At 33.6% G+C, this 9,883-nt stretch overlaps 1 protein-coding gene across 1 annotated transcript; it reads right to left on the bottom strand.

The window, feature by feature from the left end:
* Positions 1 to 2,587: 2,587 nt before the first annotated feature.
* Positions 2,588 to 7,953, bottom strand: LOC110617835 (hydroxymethylglutaryl-CoA synthase). Its single transcript, XM_021760844.2, has 12 exons — positions 7,691 to 7,953; positions 7,097 to 7,203; positions 6,840 to 6,972; positions 6,094 to 6,237; positions 5,722 to 5,880; positions 5,095 to 5,168; positions 4,915 to 4,990; positions 4,753 to 4,808; positions 4,473 to 4,560; positions 3,772 to 3,912; positions 3,468 to 3,617; positions 2,588 to 2,959 (listed from the first exon to the last, which is right to left on the bottom strand). Exons 1-12 carry the CDS (start codon positions 7,751 to 7,753, stop codon positions 2,753 to 2,755), a joined length of 1,398 nt encoding a protein of 465 aa, XP_021616536.1. The 5' UTR covers positions 7,754 to 7,953; the 3' UTR covers positions 2,588 to 2,752.
* Positions 7,954 to 9,883: the final 1,930 nt, after the last annotated feature.

Below are 9,883 nucleotides of genomic sequence, written 5' to 3'. Positions count from 1 at the left end.
CTAATAATATTAACTCATGCCATTCAAAAGTTCAATAAACAATATTTGCATGCATAAATTTCTCCCGGATTTTTCAATCTATAAAATGTAAGCTATTATCAAGATATCTAAACTCATAGAGGTATATTTTAATTAAATTTAGTCTTACTATTTATATGTGAAACATGCCTTTTAATCATCTATGAAATAATTTGTATTCAATAATGTTTAATTAAAAATAATTGTCAATAACTAAAGGCATTCTTGAAATTTAAATTCTATTTTGCCTATTTATAACTTTGCATGCTAATTGTAATCATGACGACAAGAAATTCTTGAGCAAACCCCCACTCCAAACACCAAAATTTGTACTCCAAATACCTCTTTTGACAGTGTCGCTTGAATAGCACTTGTAATAAGCTAGAATTTCATACTACTGAATATTTCGCTTCTATAAAAGCAAAATAAATAAATAAATAAATGAACCACTACTGTACAATCAACACGTACCTGAATTTCTTTCCGGATCTCGGAGAAATCATAGAAGCGTTTCCCAGGAAGATGCAGGAACTTGCCCCACTCCTCCTCTGTGGCATCGGCCTTCCTTTTAGTCTGCAACAGCTGCAAAACCAACGGCCGTCGGGTGCAAATATCTTTTCCCCGAGGCAAGAAATCCCTCCCAACAAGAGCTTCCAGCACGCTGGATTTCCCACTGCTCTGGCTTCCAACGGCCGCCACCTGTTGCAGCTCGATCGTCGGCTGGCTCCCGAGGTTTTTGAACTCTGTTTCAGAGAGAAATGGACAGATATGCTTGTAGAGGGGATCTTCAATGGGTGATTGGAGACGGACTGAGGCGACTGGACGCGACAATCATTTTTATCCGACCTGAAATGTGAGCCCGATCTCCAACACGGCTCCGACCTCTATCACAGATCTAAGGTCAAGCACGGATCCGACCTCAACGAGTAATCTAACTCTATGGTCGTCGGATTTGCCGAGTTCCTTTCTGTCTTGCTATTTCGACCAACCAACTTGCTGATTCAAATCTTGAGGGCAGTCTGGCCATCCGACCAGGAATGCGGGATCGTCCTCAAACATGGCTTTGACCTCAAGCTTACATCTATCTGACTTCACGATTTCAATCTCAAGCTTGGGTCCGTCGACTATTAAGCATGGGCTGGTATGATCGCACCCGTTGAGCGTGGTCTGCTAGAACCTTCCCACTCAAGAGCTGATCGTCGGGTAGTATCTTTTTTAATTCTTGAAAGTTGCAGTTTCTCCATTTGCCGACGTATGGTGTTGGCTCCATCATGTCCACCTGTCTGCATCGACAGGTGGCGTCGTGCCTACCTCGCTTGTTGGAGTTCGGCTAGGCTAGCAATCTTCTTTATTAGCAACTTCTTCACTAGGTCGACACATCTTTGGCAGCTCGGGCTTTTTCCAACCTTGCTATCTCAACCCACCGACCTCTCGGTGCTCCGAACTACGAACTCTGCCGAAGTCCTCAATCAAAATTTGTGCTCGGCAGAGTTTGAGTTTCTTGCTCAAAGCCTTCCATACTCCTCTCTAATTCATAGCAGATCTGTCCATCTAACTTTTACAACAAATGTACTGTTGGTCTCACAGCTTCAACAAATATATTCATCATCTGAAGTTTCACTTCGTTAAATCTCAAAGAAAAAGTTAGTAGTAATAAAATTCAATAAATGTTAAAATAAACTATCTAAAAGACTATCAAGATATTCTTGAACCAACTGGATCTTTCTTTTCAGCTAGGTTATTCAGCTGGGTTATTGTAAATCTCCAGCTTTCTTTTTGCATAAGCTTTCATAGCTTCATGTGGATCTCAATGGGTGGATTTAGGAACTCCGGTGACGAAAAGATCTCCTTCGTTCCCACAAACGGCGGCAATTGATAAATCTTTTTCTCCATAATAGATCTGAGTTTCTTCTTGGTCCATCATATGGATCCATCAAATGGGTCTCTCAATGTTCTATTTGATGAAGGGACCTGCAAAATAGGGAAAAATGGTCAGGGGTCTACCGGGGATGCCCCCGGTGGAGACCCTCCAACGTTCAAGTCAGATTTTATGAATTAGAGTAGTATATTTAGGCAAGAGTTGCAGAGAGAAAATAAAAATGGAGTCTAGGCAGGATAAGAAAAAGAAGAAGATATCCCCCTGAAAGAGAAGACCCCCCAGTATATAGTGCTTCCTGTCCATGTCACTCAAGCCCGTACGTATGGGCGTGTCAGACCCCCTTCTTCACGCCAGGCGGCCATTTAATTCTTCCTGTCACGCATGTGAACAGGGTTGGTGAGTGAATAGACCTGCTTCCCTATTGGGCCTGTGCTCATATCTGATCCGAATTGCCCTGCGTTGCTGGTCCCGGACTTGTGAAATCGGACCGTCTTTCGAGCGTATGGTCTGACGGGTTTTGGACTTGTGGCCTTCTTTTTTATTCCTGGGCTAGGAAAGCCAGATTCGATATAATGTCGAATGCCTCAAGCGCATGGTGCCATTTAGATATTCAGTTAATGATGAAGAAAATACTGTGGTACAAGCAACAGGACCAGTGAAATGACAATCAACTAGTGGAGTTGAACATAAGTGAAGAGACATTAAGAGGGATTTATTAAGGAGGAAAAAAAATTGCCGCTGAACAAACTATTTTCTTTAGAATACAAAGTTGAAGGAAACACAAACGTCCGCAGGACTGAATATCTAAAAGCATACAAGCTAAATTCCTGACATCTTACATGACACTTCCATGTTCTATGAATGACCATTAGCTAGCGAACCATTCTCAACTGTGTTGCCAACGGCCTTCTGGGCATAGAATCTCCGATACATGGTGTCAACTTCTGTGAGATAGTATGTTCCAGAAGCTAAGAGGCTGCAATCCTTGCTTGTCACAAAGTCCTTAGCTCCATATCTGTGCTCCATTAGCTTCAAGATGTCTACAAACTTCTCTGGGGCAAACTACAGGAGAAATCCATCAATTAGTCGCATACATTTAATGATATAGCACCTTTAATTAAATCAAGCATAAAATAATCCCCTCTTCCCTCTCTTATTTTGAGAGCACAACCAGGTCTCGTTTTGCTGGTAAGTTATAAGCCTACAGGGTAACATCATATTTTTCTTAAAAGTTATAATTCCAACACCATGGAGCATGTGGAATCATAAGAAATGCCATAGGTCATTTCAAAGCCATGCTAGGGCATGCCAGAAGTTCAATACACCAATAAAAGAGCAAATGAAAGATTGCTGCTGTAAGTGCACAAAGTCGTTGTTACTGCATGTTTATCAATTAAAACAGTGGAATCATATTATAAAATCCAAAGCTCCAATGCAGAAAGGTTTCTTCAGGCTTAAGTGGCTGTTGGCATTCATGTTCACACATGCATGGTCATTCATGGGTGATTTGCATAGCCAATAGACACATCTTTGAAGTTCATTCCGTTTAAGAATGAAATTAACAAATTACCTCATGTCTTGCCTTCAATTTTCCTGCAACATTCATCACAGATGCAATGTTTGACAAGCTAAAGGGATGTTGCCCTTCATTTAGTCGCAGTGAGAACATTGTGGCTGTCAAACCACTGCCATAAGAGAACAGTATAACCCGCTTGCCTGCCTGCAAGTGATCACAAGAAACTAGGTAAGCGCTACCAGAAGGAAGAAGCAAAAGCGTTTTGCAAGTTGTTATAATCATCAAATAAATCAGGAATATAAGAATTTAATTCCTAAAGTCATGGTGTCAAATTAGAAGACAGATTAAAAATATTTACCAATTCAGTATGTTTATTGTGCAGGAGGGATGCAAATGCAGCATATAAAGATGCAGTGTACATATTGCCAACTTGCTTTGGTATCAAGGTGGTTGGTTGCACCTTTGCATCATAAAGGGCCTTGGCAACTTGTTGGGATGCCTGTAGATGCGAGACATAAAGTAATAGGTCAGCAAGATGCTGCAATCTAGAAAACCAAAAAAATCTGGGATCAAATCCTTGTGTTGCATCTGGATAGAAATAAATCCAAACATCTGCATTATAGTTTTAGTTCAAATAGTAAAGAAAAATAGTTTAGCAATAGAGAACAGGATATTACACACGCAAGCATATTTGCATTGGATATAGTTAGATATTTTATATTCTATACATAACAATATAAAATAGAAATAAATCATCTGTCTTTTTCCATACTACTCTTCTTTGTCCTTTTAGTTGCTTTTCAAGGATTCCCAATACTTAATTTTGGCAAACAGTTCAAAGGATACTTACAACAGAACATTTTTTGTGATTTATTTGTCGAAAAGACTACAAAAACCATGAAAACTATGTAGCAGTTATGACTTCTTGAAGAAACTAATTGAATTCATTTCCTTTACTGTATCAAAAAGCAGGAGAGTATGTTACAATCCTCCTCCCTTTTTCACATGCGAAGAAAGAGGGAGAGAATTTTTTTGAAGTAACTGTTGCTCTAAACAAACCTTTTCAAGATCTCGGTTTTGGTAGCTTTCATCACCAGATAAAGTTGAAAATGGGGCCAGCTTTTCTTTAGCAGTCTCATCAATAGAGCTGAAAATAAGAGTATATAAAGTTGATCACTGGATACTGGCGCGTCAAATAGTAAATTTCTCAAACAAATTAATTAAAATTCTTTTAATGATAAATTCTCACTGCTTAATAATTATAATTAATTTCCCATCAAATTAATTTATAAGAACTGCTTATTAAAATTATTTAGTGATGAAGGAAAAGCAAGAGAACCTGGCATTCCTCACAAAATCATTGAACACCAAACGTCCAAAGCTTTTCTGTACAAGCTGCAGTAGGTTTCACTCATGGAGTTAAAACATACTTGGCATTTTTAAAACTCCATTCATAAACCGAAAAAAGATTGCAATTGCAGGATCATAAAATACAACTTACCTTGTTGTAAGGAGAATGAAATACAAAATATTCAGCATCAGAAATAGAGAATTGTTTGCCCTCCAATTTCTCATACCTACAAAGAGCAACATAGTAAGGTAGCTGCACCATACTTCATCAACCAACAAAATTTTACTTTAAGAAAAATTCTTTCAGTATTTATATGTTGTGTGGTCTTACTTGGCACAGAAATGTTTGTAGCAAGAATCAAGAGCCATAAGGTAGCATGTCTGAGAAAGCTTGCCATCCACAACCTACAATAGCCACGGTCAGGATATTCAAAAGATAATGAATAAAATCAATAAGAAACCTTCAAGAATCATAGCAAAAAAAAAAAAGAGAGTGTGAAAAAATGGAGGTGTTCCTCCCTTTCAATTAGATTCAAGTAGGAGTAAAAAAGTTTTCAAAGCCAAGAACTTTTCAGCTAGTTGTAATGATTCAGCTTAGCAGATTCCTGATAAGGAAATTTGGATACAATCCAAATCATCATGTCTTTTTTATTGTATTGACTCTTGGGAATATGAAATGGCTTGTCAAAAATGCTAAGCCCAAACTTGGTTGGTAGCTTGATGCTCACATTATATTGCAATTCATAAGGTTCTCTAGCCATTATTGTAATTAATTGGGGTTTTATCCAAATTGATAAAACACAACGTCACAACCACATGCATCCTAGAGAGGAAAGCTCCAAAGAATAAAAATAAGTACCGTCACATGGAAACCCTGCTCACTCATGCCAAAAGATGACAACACTACGGAGAAGAATATTTGTAATTGTAAAACAAGAAATATGCAGAAGGTGATTACTGGGTATTCACTAGCCAGGTTGGGCTTGTAAAAATCATAAGCGTGAGACATATGGCTCCCCCTAAATTTGCTTTCAAAAGCAATAGGAGCATCTGGACCTATTAGCATGGCAATGGCTGCAGCTCCTCCAGTTGGTCGGGCTGGACCCTCTGCATAGACCTGATAACAAAAAAGTCCCCCAGTAAGTACCAGGAGCATTGCAGTGAAGTAGAATGCTACATGGCATCTGAACTACAAACACACATGTATCCTTCTACTTCACAAGATTATATTCAACCCAGTGAAATTAAAAATACAAATGCATCCTTCTCTTACGTTTAACTAACAAAACAAAACAAAAAACTTTTGCAATGTAAAAGGATATGATCATACCGCACTGTCAGTACACACTACAAGTCCATAGCGTCCATCCCAGGAACTGCTCTCAACCCAATTGACACAGTTGAATAAAGCTGCAGTCCCCCCATAACATGCATTAGTTGAGTCGACGCCTTCAATGTCAGTGTTTCCATGTTTCTGCTTATTTTAGAAGAGAAAGAAAAAGGGAGTGTGTGATGAACAAGTGAAGGAAGAAGATGGGGAAAAAGTGATTAAAAAACTGCATAACCCAATCGCTATCAGTAAAGAGTTTCACAGCAAATCAATTTCGAATAAACCTAGAAATGATCTCAAATTTGTTGAATATTCAATTAACTAACAGGAAGTGAGCAAAAAAATTGTGACCAGGAATCTAAGTCCAAATTCCTTCCCCCCCAAAAGAAAAGTCCAATTTATCTGTAAGCCGCTTGGTTATTTGACGCCCTTTTTCCCCCATATTACACAAATTCAACAGGTAAGATTCTATAAGATTCACCACAATATAATGGAGCTATAACTAGAAATGCTTAAACGTTTTCAAAAAAGATGCCAGGATAAATACCAGCATCATTCCACAGACAATGTTCAGTTTATGTCTCAGCTATCTACATGCATTAGATAAGATCCATTCCGTGGCACACTTACATCCTTCTACTGTGGTTCTAGATCATACTTTTGGCAAAGGTTACAGCCACAGAAAACGGGCAACTACTCAAATAAAAATAAAAATGAAAAAGCTGGTTTAGGAGCCAAAAAAAAACCTCGAAAATTTGCATCAAGAAGGTTTTGATAGATTTGCTCTTGTCGATCACAGTTTCACTGCCAACTTCCAGACGACCGATTTGCTTAGGGTCAATATCATACTTGTCAAGGAGTGAAGCAACAGCAGTCAAACTAAACAGTCCCAGAGTAGATAAGACCATAGGTTAGTAATATCTTAACTACCAGCAACCAAAAATTTACAGGGACATAATCATATACTAGAAATGAAGTACATATAGAACCAGCTATGTGCTACCTCATTGAGATGACATCTTCCACCTCAGTACAAAATGCCATGCAATCCTGTCCAAGTCCAATGGTGTATTTCCCTTTGCTGGCACCATCATGAGCCTCCAGAGCTTCCTGTTTCAAGAAGAAAAATAAAATATCCAAATCTATAAATCGAAGCAGGCAGAGATTGAGCTATAAAAAATTGCACCTAGAAAACAAATTACTCATTTTATTTTTAAATTTTTTTTTTTTGAAAAAAAGTTCCTAGTGAAAATGCTCCAAAGAAAATATTTAAAAGCAAGTAAGGCGAGAAAGAGAGGGAGAAAAAAATTATATTCTTAAAAAAATTATATTCTTAAAAAAATAAAATGTTATTACAGAATCCTAATGATCTTAATGGAACTACAAATCCATCAGTTTGTTGCTTAAAAAACCAATAAATCCGAGAATATTCCATGAGAAAAACGACAATTAAATCGATATTATTTATATATTTTTAATAAACCGAAAAATTTTCCAAAACTCACCTTGCATTTTCTCAACAAACAAACAGAAAACAAAACCTCTTGAAATAGCAAAACCAACATAAAAACCAAACAAAAATAAATAAATGAATCACCTGGTTAACACAGGTAGGAGGAAAGTAGATGTCCACAGCGAGAATTCCCACATTCTTCGCCATTTTTGCTTCGCCTCTCCGAATCCTCCTCCAAACAACAGCCGCAAAACTAAAAAGAAATCAAACTCTGTAGAGAGATTTGAAGGGAGGGGTACTTGGAAGCAGCTGAGAGAAGGAGAGATGAGCGTGGAGGCTCACATGAAGGTTGTTGAGCTTATATAGAAAATAGAATTCTCCTCTGCTCTCTCGTGAGTCCAAATGCAGGCATCAGTGAGCTTGTAAATTGCGACAAATGCGCGTGTTTTATCTCTGGCCATTAATTTGAAGTTATTTACCTTTTTTGCCATTTCTCAGAGAGGGTCGAACCGTGGAATCTTTGCAACTCCTTTTCTCTAGTACTCCCACTGTGTAATAATTTTTATTTATTATCTTAAAATTATTATACATTTTCTTTGTTACACTGGAATAACACAGTAATAAAATTAAATAAAATTATAATAATTAATTTATATATTATTATAATTTAAAAAATAAATAATAATTTTAAAATAATTAAAAAATAAATAAATAAAAATTAGAAGACAAATGGAGTAATAAATATAAATATTATTTTTTTATTTTCTAAATAATACAAAAATAACAATAGTTTAATATTAATGAGATTTATTTTTAAAAACGACATCGTAAATATTGAAGAATAAACTACTCAATTTCATATATAGATATATATACATTCTCATTTACAGAGATTTTTAATGAAGAGTATCTATAATTAATTATTTTACTACCACTTCCATATATACTTTACTTTCTTTAAAAAGCAAAATAAAAATAATATAATTTTCAATCTAATTGAATTTAAAAAATTAAGAAAAAAGTTCCATTTGTTTAAAAAATATATTGTTCTTAAACAATTTTTCACAATCTGTAGCATTTAAAACGTTCAAAAAAATTAATTAATAAAAAATATTTTTATAATTAAAAAAAATTAAATCATCTTAAATAAATAATTTACTTTTTTTCAAATAAAATTTTATTTTTAATATTTTGAAAATCTTATTGACACCTTGACACCTTTACATATAAATTATTTAATATATTTTATTTTAATATTTTTTTATTAAAATATTTTTTATAAAAATAATTTATATTTAAAATATATATTCTATTTTCCATAAAAAATATTTTTTAATAAATAATATATCTTTTATTATTTAATTTTAATTTATAAAATAAAATATATTAACGAATATATATATATATATATATATATATATATATAAGTACTAATAAAATTTAAAAATTAATAAGATTTTTAAAATATAGAGAATGACTTATTCTTTTAAAAAAGGTTATTTTTATTAAAGTAATTTAATTTTTTAATTAAAAAATATTCTTGAACATTAAAAAATTAAAGAAAATTTCTATAAAATAAACGAAAGCTAATAATAAAAAAAAAGTTCTATCAATTAATTAATTGATAAAATAAAAATAAATATCGATTTAAATATTTTTCAAAATGTTTAGGAAATCAAGGCTGCCCTATCCCCTTGCTCCGCCACCGGTTGAAGAGGAGAGCTTAACGCGCCCATTTGTCAACCTAAATGATCTTCTAACATTATCAAGTCTTCTGAACCAAATAAAAAATGGTATTAAATTGAATTAAAATTAAAAAAATCAATGGTGGAAAAACTGAATTGTATTAAATTAAATTTATTTAATTATTTAGTTTTAATTTTAATTATTTATGAAAATTTGAAATCATATTAAAATATCGATTTTATACATGTATTTTTAAAATAATTTATAATGATATTATAATTTTAATATATAATTTAAATAATATATTTTATATATTATATAATTTTAATAAAATTAAATACATTTAGTTGTAATATTATTTAATTATTAAATATCTCTTATTATTTTATTTAGTTAATTATAATTTGTTCTATTTAACTAATAAAATATAACTTAATAAAATTAAAAATAAATTAAATTAAAGTAATTATAACTACGTTTTTCAATAATATATACATAATTTTATACAAAATTATATAATTTTGCTATAGAAAAATTAAATAAATTTGTAATATATACAAAATGATAAAATCTCATTTAATTAAATTTTTTTAAAAAAATAAAATAAAGTTTTTAAAAATTTTATGGAGAATTTTATTTTTTTCTTCGTTT

This window comes from Manihot esculenta, chromosome 1 (genome assembly GCF_001659605.2).
Source record: "Manihot esculenta cultivar AM560-2 chromosome 1, M.esculenta_v8, whole genome shotgun sequence".
NCBI lineage: Eukaryota > Viridiplantae > Streptophyta > Magnoliopsida > Malpighiales > Euphorbiaceae > Manihot > Manihot esculenta.
Note: the sequence above shows the minus strand (reverse complement) of the source record. Positions and strands in the feature narration are given on the sequence as shown.